This window comes from Mustela putorius, unplaced genomic scaffold, assembly GCF_011764305.1.
Source record: "Mustela putorius furo isolate JIRA1106 unplaced genomic scaffold, ASM1176430v1.1 tig00000580_pilon_pilon_pilon, whole genome shotgun sequence".
NCBI classification, from domain to species: Eukaryota; Metazoa; Chordata; class Mammalia; order Carnivora; family Mustelidae; genus Mustela; species Mustela putorius.
Window position 1 is genome coordinate 9,866,777 of NW_025421423.1, and position 23,711 is coordinate 9,890,487.

General features: G+C 37.4%; 1 protein-coding gene across 5 annotated transcripts in view; it reads left to right on the top strand.

Annotated features, from left to right (window-relative positions):
• Window positions 1-23,711, top strand: part of FKTN (fukutin) — a 66,875-nt gene that overhangs the window by 37,451 nt on the left and 5,713 nt on the right. For 3 of the 5 annotated variants that reach the window (XM_004747741.3, XM_004747742.3, XM_045081651.1), the window contains exons 7-9: window positions 3,937-4,066; window positions 5,972-6,105; window positions 7,544-7,671. In XM_004747741.3, the coding sequence (XP_004747798.1) occupies window positions 3,937-4,066; window positions 5,972-6,105; window positions 7,544-7,671 (392 nt within the window). Of the gene's footprint in view, window positions 1-3,936; window positions 4,067-5,971; window positions 6,106-7,515; window positions 7,672-23,711 lie in introns of all 5 variants that reach the window. The other 2 variants (XR_006607194.1, XM_045081652.1) reach the window with 2 other exon arrangements.

Consider the following 23,711-nt stretch of genomic DNA (forward strand, 5'->3'; position numbering starts at 1 on the left):
ATCTAGTGCCCCGAAGGTACCTTAAAACCAGGTAAATGTTGTCAATATCCTCAGGCTCCTGGGTAGCCCAGTAGTGAAGTGTCGGACTCTTGATTTCAGTTCAGGTCATGATCTCAGGGTCCCACATCAGATTCTGCACTGGGCATGGAGCCTGCCTAAGATTCTCCCTCGACTCCTCCTCACCCCCCTACTACTGCATGTGTTCTCTGTCTCTTAAAAAGTAATTGTCCATAGGGGCGCCTGGGTGGCTCAGTGGGCTAAAGCCTCTGCCTTCAGCTCAGGTCATGATCCTGGAGTCCTGGGATCGAGTCCCACATCAGGCTATCTGCTCGGTAGGGAGCCTGCTTCCTCCTCTCTCTGCCTGCCTCTCTGCCTACTTGTGATTTCTGTCTGTCAAAGAAACAAATAAAATCTTAAAAAAAAAAAGGTAATTGTCCATATCCTTATCAATCTTTCGGTGTATTTGTTTACATCAGTCTGAACTCGGGTTTCCTATTTTATTCAATAGGTTATAGTTCATTATTTTCTTTTTTAAAAAATTAATTAATTCATTTTTTTTTAGTAATCTCTACACCCAGCATGGGGATTGAACTGACAAACTGGAGATCAAGAGTCACATGCCCTTTTGACTGAGCCAGCCAGGCGCCCCCTTTATTTTCATTATTTATTTTGATCCTCAAATTGTTCCCTGTTTGGCCAGTGGGAATTTCTTCATGATGGTTTCCGTGTCTTTTTAACATGTCTTCATTATTTTTTGAGTACTTTTTTGCTCTTTGGAGCAAGATGCTCTAGGTCCATCTTGTAATTTCCCTGCAACAACACTGGAATCAGCCATTTCTCCAAGTCCTGGTTCCTTTTAGAAGCCAAGGTTTGGATGCCAGGTGTGCTCATTGCTATGTTGTTTTTGTTGCACACAGGCCCTCTCAGTGACAGTGTGTATGTGTGTGTGTATTTATTTCTATATCCATCTATCTATCAAGATTCATGAATTCACAATGATATAGCCAGTCCAACTACTTCATGTTTCAGTTAAATAGCATAGGGTTTGTTTCCTTATTTATGACTCCCTTCTCAAACAATGAGAAACTTGACTCCTATTAATATATTTGCTTATTTGTTCAATCCCCTGTCATTGCTTCTGTCCCCTCTCCCATATGGTTGCTCTCCTCACGCTGCTTGAATGTTGCTAATCTCCCTCTGGGGTGCCCCCATCTGTGGACACACTTCTCAAACTGTTCAGGCTCTGACTCCCCACACTAGACATGGAGGGGTGTCCTCTCCATGTGGATTTCCTCACCACTTGCTCAGGCTCTGATACCCATACCAGGCCACCCATGTGCCTTTTCTTGCTCTGCCTTACCTAATAGTTCTAGTATTGAACAGTTCAGGAAGGGAGGAGAAGAAATGCTCTCTTGGCTTACTTCATTTACTTTTATTTTCTTAGTCTACCAAGAAGTTTAGAAGTAGGAGAACATACATTTTCTTGAACTTGGTTTTGTTTTAGCAGTAAACATCAAAAAATAATTAATGACTTTAAGTCCAGTCTCTTGAATTCCAGTGAAAAACCAGAGGGAAATATGGAACTATCTGGACACCTGGCCTAGGGATAGCTACAGAGCTATATTATCCTCCTTCTTCTACTAATTATTTTCTGAGATTTTGGAAAAATTTCTAAGTCCTAATTTCCTCATCTGTAAAATAAATGGGTACCTTCTGTCACGTTTTTTTCAGTCTATATGTTGGGGGAAGTCTGGGGAAAGGTTACCTGAATAGCAAAGATCAAATGGACATGATGTTTAAATTAGGATTTTGTCCTTTTCTAGAGGTGTGATAAGCCCAAGATTGATATAAGACATTTTTAAGTAGAAAAAAACATTCATACTACAATTTAAAAAATCCCTAACAGATGCAAAAGGTTTATAGGTGTATACACTTTAATATACATGCAGTCAATTCTAAGAAATGGAATTTCTGGGAGTATCATGCTACGAAAGGTATATCAGAGGTAAGAGTATGTCTATGCAGGGGCAGTCTCAGTAGGACATAACTATCAGAGTAATATTTTTATCAAGCACAGAGTTTTCATGTCTGTTACTTAATTTGACCTTTTCAGTTACTCTTTGAAATAAGGCAAGTATTTGCCTTTAACAAATTAAAAAAAAAAAAAAAAGAGGTTTCAGTGTGCTACACAGTCATTATTGGCTAAGCATAGACTAAATCCTGCATCTTCAGTGTTTTCCACCACATCCAGGATAAAAACATTTGCCTCCCATTCCAACCATGTGTTCTAAGAGAAGCTATGCCTTTGAGAATGTTTTCATGTTGAAGACATCCTATAGGATTTTTATGATCTAGAGAGAAGGCAACTTATCTTCTGGGATCCCACTTTCTTCCTAGGGATACTTTTTTCTTAAGATCCTTAGAGTCTCTCCAGCAACTGTATTTTCTCCTGCTATATTGTAAAAGAATGACAGGTTATTATAGGATATTACAGACAGGGGTGAATGCAGGAGGGGTTTAGTCATTTATTCATTTACCCATTTATCACTATGTGATACTCACATATTATGTATTAGGCACCATTCCAGATTTGTACATACGGTGTTGGGGAGGTTTAGTACATGCCCTCAAGGAACCATCTTTACAACCTAGTGGAGGAGACATAAGTAAAACCAACAATACGAATTTAAAAAAAAAGAATTATAGTGGAAGTGTATATAAGTGGTAACTGTTATAAACTCATTAGACAGATTCCTTCATCTTTGTCTATATCTAGAACAAATATTATTCTTTGCTCCCTAAATGTTGAACAAAAGGGTAGCATTGGGAGAATGAATACATCCTCATAGGAAAATTAGGGAATGCTTTTCGAAAGGTAGAACTGAAAGATTTTGTTAGTCAAGAGCACTCCAGATAAAGGAAACATGTATAAAGGCATAGAGGCTTGAAAAGTTGTAGAATATTTGGGGAGGTAGAAGTTATTGCTGTGTTCTCAAGTGTGAGGACAGTGGCGATTAGACCCGACTAGTAGTCAGGGACCAGAATGCAAATGTCCTTGTCTGCCATGTGAAGAAGTTTAGATTTTGAGTCATAGATAGAGAAGCATCACTAGATTTATAGTGTTTTCCTCAGTGTAGACTACCCTAAAAATGAAGAAAACTAGAAAAGGATGACTGGGTAAATGATAATAATAATATTTGTGTAGAACTTCATAATTTATGAGCCATTTTTCTGTCATCCATTGTCTCATTAACTCTCTACAGCAGTCCTACAAAGTGTAATTATTGTCCTTTAGTGACTGATGAGGAAATCGTATCTAAGAGAGGTTTGTTCCTTCATTCTCTCACTCATTCAGCAGATGTTCAGGTGCTGCTCTGGGCACTCTAGATAAAGTGATAAAATGAAGTCACTTTCCTCATGGAGCTTAAGTTCTTCTGAGGTGATACGCCCAGCATCACAGCTAAAAAGAAGCGGGGCTAGACTCGAACATGGATAATCTGAATCAAAATCCCAGGCTCTTTCTTTTATACTCTGTAGTCTCTAAAGACCAATTGGATCAGTGAATCGTGAAAATGGCACTAAGTGCATTTTGTTCAGATATGCTTATAGCTCTCAGAATTAGTCTTCTTCTCACTGTCCTATCTGATAAATTGTGATGTAAAGGGAGCTCATAAACGTGTAAGTCTCAGCTTTTGGGAATTCTGGTTATACTCCTTCCCCTTTAACTTGTCTTTTCTAGAATCTGCTCCTGTAGTCTCATAGATAGGCAACTAACAAGAAACTCTGAAACTTGTTTTTTTTTGAATAATAGAAAAATATGCACACTATGGGGTTAATTTAGATTTAATTAGATGTCCGATTTAATTTAGATATCATGGAGATATTTCTAGCAATTTAGAAATGGCTATAATAACTGATTATTTGTTCTATCTGTAGCAGTACCTTGATGATAACACTGTGGAAGCTATGACCTTTCGGAAGAATGCAAAAGAATTATTGCAACTGGCAGCCAAAACATTAAAGAAATTGGGAGTACGGTTCTGGCTGAGCAGTGGAACTTGTCTAGGTAAAATTCTTGTTGCTTTACATTTGTCTTTTTGTCTTTTCATCCTCTTTGGCTTTAGGGATGACTGCCTGAGATGACAAAACATCAGTGATATTTGAAGTGTCATACTTACACAATAAACGTAGTGCATGGAGCAGGCATTTATTGATTTCTTTAAAGAAATTAATTTCAGAAACATAAAAGAGAGTTAGGAAGGCCATTTGTATTTACCAAAAACTGTAAGTCATGTATAAAACTTATCTCAGAACGTGTAGACTATATTTGATCTTGAGGCAATCCTTGGATTAGCATTTTATTATTTCTGTCCCAAAGATTGTTCAGCCGTTAGAAAACAAAAACAAAAACAAAACCTCTGTTCTATTTCTTCACTTACACACCACACAAATGAGAGGAAGACTGAAGGGGTGTCATAAGGTCTTCGCACAAGTCTTCTCCAGGTCACTGATGCTCTCACTGGTTGAACATCACGGCCTTACCACATTCCACTCATCCTGAGATGGGGAAAAGTAGACATTTCTAGAGTCCTTATGCAACTAGAATCAGAGAAAGATTTATGAATTTCTTTCCACTATATGTTAGATTGAATTTCTTGGAATTTAGAATTCTTTAGAATCTAAGTTCTGTTGTTTTTATTCCCTCTTGTTTATAACTGTAGTTGGTCTTAACTGTATTCTTTTTTTATTATAATTTTATTTATACAAAATTAATTCTCCTGTTTTTATAGTGTTACCATATAATTTATTGTCCAATTCAAGAGTCTTTTTTTTTTTAAATATTTTATTTATTTATTTGACAGAGAGAGATCACAAGGAGGCAGAGAGACAGGCAGAGAGAGAGGAGGAAGCAGGCTCCCTGCTGAGCAGAGAGCCCGATGCGGGGCTCGATCCCAGGACCCTGAGATCATGACCTGAGCCGAAGGCAGAGGCTTTAACCCACTGAGCCACCCAGGCGCCCCTCAAGAGTCTTTTGAGAGTGAAAAGGAATGCCGTTAATAATGTTGGTGTGGGGCGCCTGGGTGGCTCAGTGGGTTAAGCCGCTGCCTTCGGCTCAGGTCATGATCTCAGGATCCTGGGATCGAGTCCCGCATCGGGATCTCTGCTCAGCAGGGAGCCTGCTTCCCTCTCTCTCTCTCTGCCTGCCTATCTGCCTACTGTGAACTCTCTCTGTCAAATAAATAAATAAAATCTTTTAAAAAAAAAATAATGTTGGTGTGACAGGTGTAAACTGGAATATATGGTTATCTTCTTTATTAGGCTTTGTGGAAATTCACGTGTTCTTCCTGTCATGGAGCTTATAGTCAGAGTAAGCCAAGAAAAAAAATACATTTCACATATGTATGTGATATATGCTTTAAGGTTTAAGTTTTTTTTTTTAAAGATTTTATTTATTTATTTGACAGACAGAGATCACAAGTAGCAGAGAGGCAGGCAGAGAGAGAGAAGGAAGCAGGCCCCCCAAAGAGTGGGGAGCCTGATGTGAGACTCGATCCCAGGACCCTGGGATCATGACCTGAGCTGAAATGACCAACCGACTGACCTACCCAGGCCAAATGACTGAGCCACCCAGGCGTCCTGGCCCAGTTAACATTATTAAAACTAATAGTTTATTTAGAAATTAGAATACATCATAACATTTTTGAGGATGCTAAGTCTTCAGCATGGTAAAAATGAAGGAAAGAAAGAGAAAAAGAAAGGAATGTTCTTCAACAGATGGCTTCTTATAACCACAGATTTTAGTTTGGGATTTAATCTTTTAAAAATATTTTTGGTAAAGCACTGTAAGTCTAATCTTAAGAAATACCTTAAGAAATAAAATCCACTCTTACAAAGATTATACAATCGTGACTAATTTTTTCCAAACTTAAATTTTTAAAAAATTTTCTTTTTTTTTCTTCTTTATTTTTAGGGTGGTATCGGCAATGCAACATTATTCCATATAGTAAAGATGTTGACCTAGGAATTTTTATACAAGATTATAAATCTGATATTATTTCAGCATTTCAGGATGTAGGACTTCCACTCAAACACAAATTTGGGAAGGTCAGTAATAAAAATCTGCTTTACTTCATAAGTACCATGTCTCAAAAGAAAAGTTTATATTAAACAGCTCAGAGATGGTTAAGAATGTTACATGTGTATCACTCAGTATTGGTCAGGGTAAGCTCAGCAGAAGCTTATTTTATGACTTTTGCACTACTTAAGGAAACTAGAAAATCTGGCTTACTGTTGACCATGAGAAGGGGAAAAGGGTCTTGAATTCTTACAATATAATTAATATACCATATAATGTAAAATTAATACAATTATTAAGAATCTCACCTACCCTACCTAAAGTTATAATGTTTCTCATAAGTCACTTAATTTTATATTCACTTAGGCATCCTATCATCAACATGAAATGGTCCTTTGGGGCTAAGGGTTAGAAACAGAATCATTTCAAATAGTACTTGAATTTCTTATTTATCTCACATATTCTGGGTTATAGCAATTTTCTCAGAGTTGAAGTAGGAGTAGGTCATCATGACTTAAGTGAAATCTCTTTTTAGACAATTTGATTTTTATGCCCTAAGCCCATGATTCCTTGCAAACATCTTACTCATTTTTTTTTTTTCAAATGATGTCTTACTCTTAATTTGGTTGTTCCCAGGAAGGTGTTGTCCTGGAAAGCAAGTAGAAGTATGTTTAATACTGAAAAATTACTTCTTTATTGTAATTAGTCTAGTTTATTAAAAAAATTTAATAAAATATTCTCCAGAGGTCAGAGTCAAAGCAGTTGAACTCTAGGCATGCAGTAAATGTTTATACTCACTTTCTCCCTGGCACTGCACTCTGCACCTGGGACACAAAGATCAGTATGTTGCAGTACTTATCTTTGAGGAGTTCACTGTCTAATTGGGAAAAAATAACTACATAATTATTATGTGATTAGTACTATAACAAGACAGATGCACCACATCTAATGAGAACATAATTATTTGTAGGTTAACTTTCTTTAGGGAAATGCTCTCAGAATTCTTTGTATCTTTAACTTTTATTTTTTTCATATAATGTAATTTATGGAATATTGGTAGGTTTCTATGATGTCACATTTATTTAAGTACTTATTATTGATTGAGATGAGAGACTTATTTCCTAATAGTTCTACTTGATTATTAAAGGGAGTTATTTTTCTTTGGTTTCTTTCCTTCTTAATTCAGAAAGAGGCTCAGGAACAGAATGTTCTGCAGAGTGGTAATTTAGCTACTGTAAGTCATTTACTCTGGGTTTTCATTAATTGTCAGAAGTAACATTATTTTATATGCATTTAAGAAAGAAATCAAATGTTGGCATGCTACTGATAAATCCCAATTTCAGAGATGTTCCAGCTTGAAAAAACATATTATCTTAGAATCAGTATTCTCTCTATATAAAACAAATTTTTTCAAAGAATATATATTTCCTTTGTTTCAGTCTGTGAAGGTTTTCATCTTCATCCTAGGTAGAGGACAGCTTGGAACTATCTTTCCAAGGAAAAGATGATATAAAACTCGACATTTTTTTCTTCTATGAAGAGACTGACCATATGTGGAATGGAGGCACCCAGGCCAAAACAGGAAAAAAATTTAAGTATGAACCAGATAAGTACTTATAAAAGGGTCTAGAGAAGTAACTTAGGAAGGTAGAAATAAGGAAGTAACTGAAAATGAGAAACAAATGAAAGACTGTCACAGCTTCACTCTTAGCTAATACTGTCTCAGTTTACCCATAAAGCCCAATTATGTTTGGAAAGTATGGACTATTTATAAGGACAGTGTAAGAGGAGGAAGTGCCCCTGGGACTTCAGTCCAAAGAGTCATTAAGATTAGAAGCTCTCGAGTCATCAGAAAGGGAAAACCAAAACAAGGAACACAAAAACCAAGCCCAGAGCCTTAGCCGAAACACTGATTGGGTACTAGAGTTAATGGAAGCATGTTAATTTGATGGAAATGGGTAGGGTCCATAGGAAGGAGATAGTCAAGTGAAGTTTAAGTGAAATGAACTGGAACTGAACTCTGAGGCCAGGAATGCTCGGCAAGGTCTGGAATGTGCCTTCAACAGTAACTGAGGGCTGATCCTTAAAGCATACTCGTTGAGCTTAACAGCTACCATATTTTGTCAAACGTAAGATGATATGGATTGTAAGATGCACCATTATTTTATGTGCTACTCAGAAAGGAAAATTACTGCCAATTATAATTCTAAGACACATGATTCACAGATGGAAAAATTTGGGTGGGGGAAATGTCTTGGAATTGATGGAGTACAGTATGTTAGATTGACGTTTTTAACATTTTTTTTTAATGCTGCTACAGTAAAACTCTGATGAGAAAAGACAAAAATGACATTAGAGTAACAACGCTCTCCTTTATGAAGCAGTTGACCTATTCTTAATTCTGAGAGACAGAGGAGAGGTGAATGAATGGGAATGAGAACCCAAAGAGCATGAGCTTTGGAGTCAGGCAGAGCTGGGGGCCTTCGCTGGACCCTAACCTATTTGTGGCCTTTAGCTTTTCTCTGAACATTAAGCTCCCAGTCTGTTAAGTTTGGGTAGCACTACTGTGCGTTTGACTATTAAGAACATTTTGCAAGTGTTAACACGTCTGATCGTCAAAACAATCTTAGGAGGCAGGTATTCTGTGAGGGGCTGGAAAGTAAGTAGTTTGTTCAAGACCACATAGCAAATAACGGAAGGACTCAGACAGCTGCCTGTCCTTTAACCACTGCTCCCCACTGACCCCCAGTATACCTGATGATATGAGGCACCTGGCATAATGCTCAGCACTTACTAAGTTAATTAGTAAATGATGGTTATCATTGTTATTATTATGATTAACTAAAGTGATTATCATCATTATTCTCATTATTATGATAGTTACATGAGCAGGAGCTTCAATTTGCCTCACTAACTAGCTGAGATTGGAGCTTCTATCATTGAATAAATTTGAGCCATTGAGCTGAGTGGGGAGTGTTCTGTGACATGGAAGAGAAATGCTCGATTCAAACTGGTTTCTCCTGGCTACATCGACACCCTTTTGGTATTGCTGAATCTTTATTTGAAGGCAAGGAGTCTTCATATACTGTTAAATTCTGGAGGTTCGAGAATAATCCAAACCTTTTTCTCAAAGTCATAAATATATCCCCAAATTGACATTGAACCCAGAGCATATGCTTGAAACTTTTATTTAATATGAAAAATTATTTTGCTTTATGACAATAACAAATTCATGCTGGGTAAGCTCTGAATATAAGACAGAAATTAATAAGTTAAAGAATGTATTAATTGACATTCTCACTGTGGCTAGGTGAATGGGGGTAAGTGTTTATGACATTCAGCTGTAGTTGTTTTATTCAGATATAATAAAGAAGGTGAATTTGGGGGTGCCTGGGTGGCTCAAATAGTTGAATGTCCAACTCTCGGTTTCAGTTCAGGTCATGACCTCAGGGTCATGAGATGGAGCCCTGCATCAGGTTCAGCGCTCAGCATGGAATCTACTTGGGATTTTCTGTCCCTCTTTCTCTGCCCCTTCCTCTTGAGCTCCCTCTCTCTTTCTCTAAAATAAATAAGTAAACCTTTAAACCTTTAAAAACACACCCACACACACAAAAGCTGAATTTAACATATAATTTAGAGGCTTCTTTAAAAACTGTAATGTAGCACAGAAAGGAAAGGGATGGAGCCTATTTGCTTGCTTTTGAATCCCGGCTTTATACTTACCATCTGTATTACCTTGGGCAAGTTATTTAACCTCTCTGTGCCTTAGTCTCCTCAAGTGTAAAATGGGAATAATAAAAGAAATTGCTACATGGAATGGCTTTAAGGATTAAGTGAGTTAATACACAAAAAGCATTTTGAAGAGAATTAAAGATCTCCTGAGTGCCAAGTAATTACTAGCTTCTATTACTACTACTGTATTAGTAGGACAGGGATAAAGAAAATAATTTCTCTTCTTAGTCTTATGAGAAACTTACAGATTAGATACCTATGTAATTAACTCAGTATTAAACTGCCAAATCTATTCTTAAAGAACTCGTATGAGGATGTCACCTATTTTCTAAGAGAGATACTTTCTAGAGCCATTATTATAATTCTGTTATTCTTAAATTTTCCTTATAATTCTTGGATTTCTTTCTTCACTGACATGATCTGAAATGCACAAACTTCAAAAGAATGGTTCATTTCTAACCACTACATTTCTGCATAGAAAGAGCTTCTTTCATTCTGCTTTAACTGCTCTTTATGGTAGCAGTGTTTGGGAAGTGTGAAGTGTTCTGATTATTTAACAAGAGAAATGAGCAGTGATGGAACTGTCTGGACAGATGGTGTGAGTCCCAGATTTTCTATCCTGTTACTGTGACCTTAAAAGGCAGAGAAAAGAACAGGGGATGGCTGTGTAGAGTAGTTTCTTTGGAAGATTCCCCCAGCCATATGCCATTTTCATTCTTTTCAGCACTGTTTACTTGAAGGAACTATAGTATTTTCACCACTACTGTTCCTAGAGGGGGGAAGAAAAAACCCAACTTTTAAAGCTAGTCTAAAGGTCTTCTTATCTGTGTAATATTTTACTTGTATTCATGTATAGTTAATTCTGAGAAAAGCTTAATAATATCATAGAACACTTACCATTAAAAAAAAAAAAAAACAGACTAAAGAGGAACTTAGAAAGGAAGAAAAATGTTCCCCCTTTTGAAACTTCACTCACCATGCCTGCAGAATGAAGTTTTTGGCCCTCAGATGTAATGATAATATTAACATTATCAATAATGTTAATGTAACAATAATAAAGACACAGCTACTAGGGTATCAGCTGGTTATCTGGCACATGGTGGGTACTTTGTGTTTGTTATCTCAAACAGTCCTTACATTATCCATGTGGGTTAGAAGTTCTCACTCCCAGTTAGATATGAGGAAACTAACACTCAGAGAAGTAAGGTAGCTTGCTCCTTAATGGCAGGACCAAGATTTAACTCCAGAGCTGTTGGACTCTTCAGCCTACATGCTTACTTCAAAGACTTAATAGGTTGAATGAGTTAATACATGAAATGCATTTAAAAATAGTACCTGGCACATAGAAAGTGATCTATAAACATTACTGCTGCCACTATCATTACAATAGTATTATTACTATTACTGCTACTGTGTTGCTCTGACACAAGGCATGGGACCTTCAACACAGTGGTAACTTGGATTAGTTACTGCAGTGGGTCTCTGAATTTTTTTTTTTTTTAAGATTTTATTTATTTATTTGTCAGAGAGAGAGAGAACACAAGCAGGCAGAGTGTCAGGCAGAGGCAGAGAGAGAAGCAGGCTCCCTGTGGAGCAAGGAGCCCAATGCGGGACTTGATCCCAGGAGCCTGGGATCATGACCCGAGCCGAAGGCAGTGGCTTAATTGACTGAGCCACCCAGGTGTCCCAGGTCTCTGAATTTTTTATACTTAATTTTCTTCTCTAGAGTCCCTGTCACTAGTAATAAAAAGCAACCTGTGCCACCAGGATGTGATGTTTTATTCTACAACTTCACAGTTTCTGCAGATACTGCCCAGGTTTCATGGGGATATTTCTTTCTTTCCCATCTGAATCAGCAGATACAAGTAGAGGCAAGAAGTTGGAGAGGTAATAATAAAAATTAAGTTTGAATATTTGCATGTGCCAGGCACAATGCCAAGCTTTTATATGCATCATCTCATTTAATCTTCACAAGTTTATGAGGGAGATCTTAATCTTCTCACCTCCATTTTATAGATGTGGAAATTAAGGCAGCGCTAAGACTCAGACGTGGGGCCATATTACTTCAGAGCCTAAATTCTTAAAGTGTAGATAATGTGTGTGTCAGCATGATCTATTATATTGAACCTCATCCTTGTATGGAAATAGACCTTCTATTCAGTGATATTATCAGGGTAATATAGCTACCTCTATCCTCTGATAGGAAATATGCTACCCCCTGGGTTAGTAGTGGTTCCTTATGTCTTCTTTAAAAAAAATTTTTTTTAATTTTTAAATTTAATTTTATTTTGTGTGTGTGTGTTCCAAAATTCATTGTTTATGCACCACACCCAGTGCTCCATGCAATATGTGCCCTCCTTAATATCCACCACCAGGCTCACCAAACTCCCTCTCCCCTCCAAAACCCTGAGTTTGTTTCTCAGAGTCCACAGTCTCTCCTGGTTTGTCTCCTCCTCCGATTTCCCCCAACTGATATTTGTAGTTTCTGCTTATTAGACAGATCTTCAGAAAATTTGGATTTGTTCTCTGTGGGACTAGACTCCTGTCCAGGTGTGGCTCTGATATAATGTAATGTTTCATTTCTGCAGAATGTATTTACTAACTGTATGTGCTAAGGATTCTCACGTGGACATACTTGGGTTCTGCTCTCAACGTTCTCATAATGTGGACCAAGAAAAAAATGATTAAAGTACTTTATCAGTAGTGTATAGTAATTGAAGTATGTGTTGTATATAATTGAGATACCAAATCAAAGTCTGTCTGGAAGCAACAGCAAGGAAGTGTGGCTTAAAAATAAAGAAGTTTGTTAGGTAGACTTGGTAGGAATATGGAGAAAGTCCTGATGATAATTTTGCTTAACTATTTTCCTCTTTAAGCTGTTCCTATTTTTTTTTCTAACTAAAAACTCTAAGGTGTCTTTTAAAGTAAAAGCTTTATTAGGGAGTTTCCTTGACTAGATTCCTAGAAATGAAATTGTTATTGTTTGTGTTGTTTAAGAAGTAGAAAGGGTAAGTCGGCAACGTTCTAATATTAGTAAAGTCCAAGATTTTATTCCCTCAGTCTCTACTTTTTCCTTTGACTCCTTAGGACTCAAAAGTTGTATGGCTTCCTCAATCCTTTTTTCTCTTTTATAGGGTCTAACCCAAGATACCGCCTTGCAATTTAGATACCCAGCCTTTTGCAACTTTATTTGAGACAAAAATTTTAAGTATGTCATTAAGTAGTATCAAGTTATACATCATCACATGTCCCAGTTCTGCCCATTCAAAGGCATTGGGTTGTCTTTTTTTGATATTGCTCCTCAGTATCTCTAACTGGAAATAATATCCCCTTCCTCTGAATGTCCTTTTTTTTTTCCCTAGATTTTTTTCCCTTTATTTTTCTCATCCCTTATTTGAGGACATCTGCTGATTTGTCTGTCCTTTCTGAGTTACAGATAGAATCAGGCCTGGCAAATCTGTTGCAACTGAGTGAGACCTGGGCCCTTCATGAAACCAAAGTCAGTTCTTAAGTGTATTTGTTTTGTTAAGATGATAAGGTGATGTCAGATTAATGTGTTGATCCAACCGACCTTCTCTTTGGAGAATCAGAGCCATAAGGTCAAGCTACCCAGTTTTTTAGTCATTTTGCTTTACCAGAAGCTAAAAATGAGAGTTTGTTGTTGAATCCCCACTCATACTTTCTCTCAGCTTCATAGATTGATACCAGCCAGGCTCCTGTGGTTTTAGCTCTCAAAAATATACTTGCCTTTTTAGTACTTATAGCTGGGAAGTTAAAAAGGCAAATTTGGATTCTTTCTTTCTTTCTTTTTTCCCAATAAAAGCTTGGTTTATTACAGAATTCTAGGTTGACTCCCTATATCTTCTGGCCTCTGTTGATCATAATAAGCCTATAGCCAGTTAGAGACTTTCCCTTTTTTGGATTCTGTCATTTCCTGACTGGTTAATTTTAGCCATTCTGTCTGGTGTGAGGTGGTACCTCCTTGTGGTTTTGATTTGTATTTCTCTGGTGGTGAGTGATGTTGAGCACTTTTTCATATGACTGTTGGCCATTTGGATGTCTTCTCTGCAGAAATTTCTGTTCATGTCTTCTGGCCATTTCTTGATTGGATTATTTGTTCTTCGGGTGTTAAGTTTGATAAGTTCTATATATATTTTGGATAGTAGCCTTTTATCTGATACATCATTTGTGAATATCTTCTCCCATTCTGTCGGTTGTCTTTTGGTTTTGTTGACTGCTTCCTTTGCTGTGCAAAAGCTTTTGATCTTGATGAAGTCCCAATGGTCATTTTTGCCCTTGCTTCCCTTGTCTTTGATGATCTTTCTAGGAAGAAGGTGCTGCGGCTGAGGTCGAAGAAGTTGCTGCCTGTGTTCCCCTCTAGGATTTTGATGGATTCCTGTCTCATGTTTAGGTCTGTAAGCCATTTTGAGCATATTTTTGTGTGTGGTGTAAGGAAATGGCCCAGTTTCATTCTTCTGCATCTGGCTGTCCAATTTTCCCAACACCATTTATTGACAAGAATGTCTTTTTTCCATTGGACATTCATTCCTGCTTTGTTGAAAATTAGTTGACCAAGAGTCAAGGGTCCATTTCTGGGCTCTCTATTCTGTTCCATTGATCTATGTGTCTATTTTTGTGCCAGTACCATACTGTCTTGATAATTATAGCATTATAATAGAGCTTGAAGTCTGAAATTGTGATGCCACCAACTTTGGTTTTCTTTTTCAACATTCCTCTGGCTATTTGGGGTCTTTTCTGTTACCACACAAATTTTAGTATTATTTGTTTCATTTCTGTGAAAAAAGTTGGTGGTATTTTGATAGGGATTGCAATAAATGTGTAGATTGCTCTAGATAGCATAGACATTTTAACAATATTTGTTCTTCCAATCCATGAGCACAGAACATTTTTCCATTTCTTTGCATCTTCCTCAATTTCTTTCATGAGTATTCTATAGTTTTCTGAGTACAAATTCTCTGCCTCTTCAGTTAGATTTATTCCTAGGTATTTTAGGGGTCTGGTTATGAATGTAAATGGGATTGACTCCTTACTTTCTCTTTCTTCTGTCTTGTTGTTGGTGTATAGCAATGCAACTGGTTTCTGTGCTTTGATTTTATACCTGCCACTTTACTGAATTCCCGTATGAGTTCTAGCAGTTTTGGAGTGGCGTCATTTGGGTTTTCCACATAAGGTATCATATCATCTGCAAAGAGGGAGAGTTTGACTTCTTTGTCATTTCAGATGCCTTTTATTTCTTTTTGTTGTCTGATTGCTGAGGCTAGGACTTCCAGTACTGTGTTGAATAGCAGGGGTGATTGTGGATATCCCTGCCATGTTCCTGACCTTAGGGGAAAAGCTCTCAGTTTTCCCCCATTGAGTAGGTTATTCACTGTGGGTTTTTCATAAATGGCTTTGATATTAAAGTATATAGCCTCTATCCCTACAGTGTGAAGAGTTTTGATCAAGAAAGTATGCTATAGGGCGCCTGGGTGGCTCAGTGGGTTAAGCCACTGCCTTCGGCTCAGGTCATGATCTCAGGGTCCTGGGATCGAGTCCTGCATCGGACTCTCTGCTCAGCGGGGAGCCTGCTTCCCTCTCTCTCTCTGCCTGCCTCTCTGTCTACTTGTGATCTCTGTCTGTCAAATAAACAAATAAAATCTTAAAAAAAAAAAAAGTATGCTATACTTTATCAAATGTTTTTTCAGCATCTATTGGGAGTGTCATACAGGTCTTGTTCTTTCTTTTATTGATGTATTGTATCACATTGATTTGCGGATATTGAATCAACTTTGCAGCCCAGGAATAAATCCCACTTGGTCGTGCTGAATAATCCTTTTAATGTACTGTTGGATCCTATTGGCTAGTATTTTGGTGAGAATTTCTGCATCCATGTTCATCAGGGATATGGATCTGTAATTCTCCTTTTTGGTGGGGTCTTTGTCTGGTTTTGGGATCAAGGTAATGCTGGCCTCATAAAATGAGTTTGGAAGTTTACCTTCCATTTCTATTGTTTGGAACAGTTTCAGAAGAACAGTTATTAATTCTTCTTTAAATGTTTTGTAGAATTTCCCTGGGAAGCCCTCTGGCCCTGGGCTCTTGCTGGGAGATTTTTATTACTGTTTCAGTTTCCTTGCTGGTTATGGGTCTGTTCAGGTTTTCTGTTTCTTCCTGGTTCAGTTTTGGCATTTTTGTTTCCATGAATTTTTAAAAATTCTTCTTTAATTTCTTGGTTGACCCATTCATTCTTTAGTAGAATGCTCTTTAGCCTCCATGTATTTGAGTTCTTTCCAACTTTCCTTTTGTGATTGAGTTCCAGTTTCAAAGCACTGTTGGTCTGAAAATATGCAGGGAGTGATCCCTATCTTTTGGTATTGGTTGAGACCTGATTTGTGACCCAGTATGTGATCTATTCTGGAGAATGTTCCATGTGCACTGGAGAAGAATGTGAGTTCTGTTGCTTTGGGAGGGAATGTTCTGAATATATTGTAATGTCCATTTGGTCCAGTGTGTCATTGAAAGCCTTTATTTCCTTGTTGAACTTTTGCTTAGATGATCTGTCCACTTCAGTGAGGGGGGTGTTAAATTCCCCTATTGTATTATTATTGATGTGTTTCTTTGATTTTGTTATTACTTGGCTGCTCCCATGTTAGGGGCATTAATATTTAAAATTGTTAGATCTTGTTGGACCAACTCTTTAAGTATGATATTGTGTCCTTCCTCATCTCTTATTTTAGTCGTAGGTTTAAAATCTAATTTGTCTGATACAATGATTGCCACCCTAGCTTTTTTTTGATGTCCATTAGCATGGTAAGTTGTTTTCTACCTCCTCACTTTAAATCTGGAGGTGTCTTTGGATCTAAAATGAATTTCTTGGAGACAGCATATCGATGGGTCTTTTTTTTTTAAAACCAGTCTGATACACTGTGTTTTTTGATTAGGATATTTCACCCATTTATGTTCAGGGTAACTATAGCAAGAAATGAATTTAGTGCCATCGTATTGTCTGTAGGGTGACTGTTACCGTATATTGTCTGTGTTGCCTTCTGGTCTATGTTACTTTTAGGTTCTCTCTTCACATATAGCACCCCTTTCAATATTTCTTGTAAGGCTGGTATGGTGATCACAAATTCTTTTAGTTTCTATTTGCCCTGGAAGCTTTTTTCTCTTCTTCTATTTTCAATGACAGCCTTGCTGGATATAGTACTCCTGGCTACATATTTTTCTCGCTTAGTACCCTGAATATATCATGCCAGTTCTTTCTGGCCTGTCAGGTCTCTGTGGATAGGTCTGCTGCCTGTCTAATATTTTTGCCGTTGTCGGTTACAGACCTCTTATCCCAAGCTGCTTTCGGGATTTTCTCTTTGTCTCTGAGATTTGTAAGTTTTACTATTAGATGTCAGGATGTTGACCTATTTTTATTGATTTTGAGGGGGGTTTTTTGTGCCTCCTGGATTTTGATCTTTGTTTCCTTCCTCAAATTAAGGAAGTTCCCTGCTATAATTTGCTGCAATATATCTTCTGTCCCTCTCTGTCTTTCTTCTTCTGGGATCCCATTTATTCTAATATTGTTTCACTTTATGGTATCACTTATCTCTCAAATTTTCCCCTCGTGATCCAACAATTATTTCTCTCTCTTCTTCTCAGCTTCTTTATTCTTCTTCATTTAGTCTTTTTTTTTTTTTTTTTAAGATTTTATTTATTTATTTGACAGAGAGAGATCACAAGTAGGCAGAGAGTCAGGCAGAGAGAGAGAGAGAGAGGGAAGCAGGCTCCCTGCTGAGCAAAGAGCCCGATGCGGGACTCGATCCCAGGACCCTGAGATCATGACCTGAGCCGAAGGCAATGGCTTAACCCATTGAGCCACCCAGGCGCCCTTCATTTAGTCTTCTATATCACTGATTCTCTCTTCTGCCTCATTTATCCTAGCACTTAGAGCTTCCATTTTTTTTATTGCACTTTATTAATAGCCTTTTTTGATTTCCACTTGGTTAGATTTTTACTTCTCCAGAAAGGGATTCTCTAGTATCTTATATGCTTTTTCCAAGCCCAGCTAGTATCTTTATAATCATTATTCTGAACTCTAGTTCTGACATCTTACTTATCATGTCCATGTTGTTTAGCTCCCTGGCAGTTGGTACAACCTCTTGTCCTTTTTTTCTGAGGTGAATTTTTACATCTTGTCATTTTGTCCAGAGAAGAACAGATAAATGAGAGAATAAAATGATAAAAGGATAACAACAACCCTAGATAAATAATCACTAAACAAATCAGAAGAGAGCCACAACTGGGGGGAAAAGAAAGAAAGAAAAGAAGAATATGATCAGGCTGGTGAACAGAACAGAGCCATACACTAGATTTTGGGTGTATTTTGGTCTGTTAGAAGAAACTGACACCCAAATTTTTAAAGAAAGAAAAATTTGTATATATACAAAAATAAGGGTAAATACAATGAAGAGATGGAATATGACTGTAAAAATGAAAATTTAAAAAGACTTTTATAAAGGAATTGATAAGTTGGCTGAAAAAAGAAAGAAGAAAAATTTAATTTTTCAAAAAAAAAAAAAGGAGAGAATATGATCAAATGGGTGAATAGAAAAAGCCATGCAGTAGTTATAAGGTATAAAAATCTGTATCCCAAAATTTTGAAGAAAGAAAAACTTATATATGTACAAAAAATAAGGTTAAATACAATGAAGGGATAGAATATAACTCTAAAAGTGAATATTATAAATGATTTTTTAAAAAGGTATTGATATTGATAAGTTGGTTGAAAAGGAGAAGAAAGGGGCGCCTGGGTGACTTAGTCATTAAGCATCTGCTTTTGGCTCAGGTCATGATCCTGGGGTCCTGGGATGGAACCCCACATCAGGCTCTCTGCTCAGTGGGGAGCCTGCTTTTCCCTCTCCCACTCCCCCGTTTGTGTTCCCTCTCTCGCTGTCTCTGTTAAATAAATAAATAGAATTTCTTTCTTTCTTTCTTTCTTTCTTTTTTTTTTGACAGAGACACAGTGAGAGAGAGGGAACACAAGCAGGGGAGTGAGAGAGGGAGAAGCAGGCTTCCCACTGAGCAGGGAGCTGATGCGGGTCTCAATCCCAGGACCCCAGGATCATGACCTGAGCCAAAGGTAGATGCTTAACTACTGAGCCACCTGGGTGGCCCAATAAATAGAATCTTACCAAAAAAAAAAAAAAAAAAAAAAAAAAAAAAAAAAAAAAAAAAAGCAAAGAAGAAAAATAAAAAGAACAGAAAACAATGATGAAAATTAAAAATACTAACTTGGAAGACTAAAGAATCATAAGGAAAAGCCATGAATTCTGGATGCTATAGTCCTCTAGCATTGAAGTTTTACAGTTCTCATTGATCAGTAAACTAACTTGGTCTTGGCTGGATGTTCTTGCTGATCTTCTGGGGAAGAGGTCTGTTGCAGTGATTCTCAAATGTTTCTGCCTCAGGCAGAATTGCACCACCTTTGCTAGGGGTTAGGCTAAGTAATCTGCTCTGGTTTGCTCTCAGTAGCTTTGGTTCTCTGAAGGCTTTCTGTGTAGTTTTAGAGGACGAGAATGAAAATGGTGTCCTCCTAGACTCTGGCCCGGAGGAGATAGGGGAGGGGGGGTCCCCTCTCCTCATTGTGCTCTCAGAGAAAAGCAGTTAATCATTCCTGTCTCCCTGGTCTGCAGCCACACTCTGTGCTTACTCAGCCTGTGAGCAAAGATTATTTCTTTAAATTAGTATATTTGAAACATTGGCCTTTCTGAAAACGACTCACATTTCCTACTCTGTTTATGCCTTCATATCTTGCAACAGATATATTGTCTTAGGTTTCCTTAATTATATCTCCAAACCTCTAGTGGGTAGCAGGTACAAAGTATATCGTTGAGGGAAGAACTTTGAATGAATTTTATATGGTAATTGTATGCAAGGTACAGAAGTGGGAGTTATTTATATAGTTATCTTTGCTTATTTGTTTTTTAAGAGAAGATTACCTCAGGGGCGCCTGGCTGCTCAAGTCTCGAGCTTGGGGCTCTAGTTTTGAGCCCCACATTGGGTGTAGATATTACTTAAAATAAAATAAAAATAAAAATGCTGAAAAAGGGGAACCTGGGTGGCTCAGTGGGTTAAAGCCTCTGCCTTCAGCTCAGGTCATGATCCCAGGGTCCTGGGATCGAGCCCCACATCGGGCTCTCTGCTCTGCAGGGAGCCTGCTTCCTCCTCTCTCTCTCTCTCTCTGCCTGCCTCTCTGCCTACTTGTGATCTCTCTGTCAAATAAATAAATAAAATCTTAAAAAAAAAATGCTGAAAAAAATTACCTGAGAATGAATAAATGGAAGACCTTTCATTTATGTGACATAAATTATATTTTTAAGACTGCCATATGTCTTGTTTGAATGTAATTCTATAAAGTCTTTTATAAGGTAGTCGTCCAAGAGAAATAAAAACATATTTTCACCAAAAGAGTTGACATGTATGTTTGTAGCATTCTTATTCATGGTAGCCAGAAAAATGGAAACAACCCAAATGTCCATCTTCTGGTGACCAGATAAATTATACTATGCTCAGGCAATAAAATACTACTTTACAGTAAAGAGAAATGAACTGCTGATATATGCAGTAGCATAAATGACTCTCTAAAATATGCTCAGTGGAGGAAGTCAGATAGGAAGAGTACATACTATGTAACTGCATGTATTTGAAATTGTAGAACAGGCAAAACCAATGAAGGATATAGTAAGATCAGTGATTGCTAGGGGCCAGGGTGGATCTACTCTATGACTTGCCAAAGAGCACAGGGACCTTTGGGAAGCAGGGTAGTAGAAGTAGTCTGTGTCTTAATTGCTGTGGTATTTACACAGGTATATGTGTTTGTCAAAACTTAAAATGGGTTCAGTTTGTTAAATGTAAATTACTTCTCAAAAAATGTATTTAGAAAAAAAGTTTATTTACACGTTTAAAAAATTTATGGGGCACCTGGGTACCTCAGTCAGTTAAGTGTCTGGCTCTTGATTTCATCTCGGGTCATGATGTCAGGATCATAGGCTTGAGCCCCACATCAGGCTCTGCATTCAGCGAGGATTCTGCTTATTTCTCTTTTCCTGCTTCTCCCCTCCCCCCATTCATGAGCATGCTCTCTCTCTCTAAAATAAATAAATGAAATCTTAAAAAAATTATGACTTAGAAAACCAATGTGAAGAGGAAAGAGCCCAAGATTACATACTAAAATAGAGGGATACCTGGGACCAGAGGGATGAATTTGATCAAGGCAGGCTTAATTGCAATGATAAGCTTTGAGCCTTTTGCATCTGATTTGACAAATTAGGTAATCTGAGTTCAAAATAAAACAAGCTTTTTTAATTTAGTATAAAAGTTGAAATCATAATTTAATCTCTTTTTAAATTTATCTATTAGATCCAAAGAGAAATACTATTAACATTGTCTGAGAGAAAGCAAGCACAGCTAAGTCTGATTGTTGATAAACTATAGATCTAATTTTTGGAAGTTATGCAGTAGAAATAAAAAAGTCCTGGGGTGGGCGCCTGGGTGGCTCTTTTGGTTGAACGACAGCCTTCGGCTCAGGTCATGATCCCGGACTTCCAGGATCGAGTCCCACATCGGGCTCCCAGCTCCTTGGGGAGTCGGCTTCTCCCTCTGACCTTCTCTTCCCTCATGCTCTCTCTCACTCATTCTCTCTCAAATAAATAAATAAAATCTTAAAAAAAAAAAAAAAGAAAAGAAGAAGAAGTCTCAGAAGTCCTCAGATTCTTAAAAAGAAAAAAAAAAAATGTCCTGGGGCTTTAGGACTTTGTTTCTGGCATTAAAAAAGAGTTTTGAGGGCGCCTGGGTGGCTCAGTGGGTTAAGCTGCTGCCTTCGGCTCAGGTCATGATCTCAGGGTCCTGGGATCGAGTCCCGCATCGAGCTCTCTGCTCAGCAGGGAGCCTGCTTCCCTCTCTCTCTCTGCCTGCCTCTCCATCTACTTGTGATTTCTGTCAAGTAAATAAATAAAATCTTAAAAAAAAAAAAAAGAGTTTTGAGCATGCTTTAAATGGATAGTTTTTGATATAGTCATGGAGCTATATTCAAGTGTTACATGATAACAACCACTTATCCAAGCTTTAATTTGTCTACTCATTGTTGATATAAATTTTTTCTTGTTTCTCCTATGGTACGGATAATCAGTAGTAATGTCTTATGGAAACTGCATAGCAGAGTTTAAAAGTCAGTAGGATAAATGGAGTCACTCAATTTCCACGGAAGTTAGTGGGAAAATGAGGTTCAGTGGGTAGAATTTTATTTTATAAAACATGTATGTGCTGTGTATATTGCTTATATGTTAGAAGTTTGGGATAGGAGTGGAGTATGGGATGAATGAAGATCTCAACGATTATATTCTAGTTTAGGCTCTGAAAAGTATATTAGCCATTTCAATATTACTTTTTGCTTCTGTGTTTTCTGTGGTAGAATTTGAGGGGCTTAGTGGAAGAGATCATTTAAAAAATGCTAGTCAGCATGCTGTAACCTTGGTTCTCAATAGATTGCAATTCTTAGAGAATTGGGCAAAATTGATGGTAGGGACTTAATGACTTACTGTGCACAGTAATTCCTCACTTTGCCACATTCCCTTTCTTTCAGTATAAGTCACCGATGAATATGTCTAAAAGATATACCTAATTAACATCACTGAGTATCAGGGAAATGTAAATCAAAAACCACAATGAGCTCTCATCTTAGGCCTGTCAGAATTAAGAAACATAAGAAATAACAAGTGTTTGCAAGGATATGGAGAAAAAGGAACCCTCATACACTGTTGGTGGGAATGTAAATTGGTTCAGCCACTGTGGGAAACAGTATGGAGTTTCCACAAAAAATTAGAAATAGAAATATCTTATCCAGTAATTCCACTATTGGATACTTACCCAAAGAAAACAAAAACACTAGTTTGGAAAGATATATGTACCCCTGTTTATTTCAGCATTATTTACGATAGTCAAGATATAGAAGCAAACTAAGGGTCCATCAATAAACAAATGTCTCAGGAAGATATAAAGAGTATACACACATAGATACCCCCACACACACGGTAGAATATTACACAATCATGAAAATAGATGAGCTTTTGCCATTTGAGAAAACATGAATGGACCTAGAGAGTGTTATACTAGGTGAAATAAGTCAGACTGAGAAGGACAAGTACTGCATGATTTCATGCTTAAGTGAAATCTAAAACAAACTAAACTAAATGAATCAACAAGCAGAAAACAGAATTAGGCCTATAAATACAGAGAACAAACTGAAGGTTGCCAGAGAAGAGGGCTATGGGGAGGTGGACAAAATGGGTTAAGGGAAGTGGGACATATAGACTTCCATTATGTAATGAATAAGTCATGGGAATAAAAGGCACAGCTTAAGGAATATAGTCAATAATAATAGAATGCCAATGTATTAGGACAGAAGGCAGCTACCCTTGTGATGAACATAGCATAATGTATAAACTTGTCTAATCACTGTGTTGTACACATGAAACGTAATATTGTGGTCACCTACACTCAAATGAATATAAAAAATAAATATAAAAATCAAAGAAAATTTAAAAAGATATAGCTGAGCTAAAAGAAATTGGAGTGAATGGTGAAAAAGCAGTATTTAAATAGAATTCCCAAATTAAAGACAGATAACCAGGATAAATAATAAATCTACATCTAGATAATTCCTAAGAAAACTGTAATGTCAAAAACAAAAATTGGGGGCTCCTGGGTGCTCATTCGGTTAAGCATCTGCCTTCAGCTCAGGTCATGATCCCAGGACCCTGGGATTGAGCCCCGCATCGGTCTCCTTGCTGAGCAGGTAGCCTGCTACTCCCTCTCCTCCACTTGTGCTCTCTCTTACTATCTCTGTCACTATCTCTGTCAC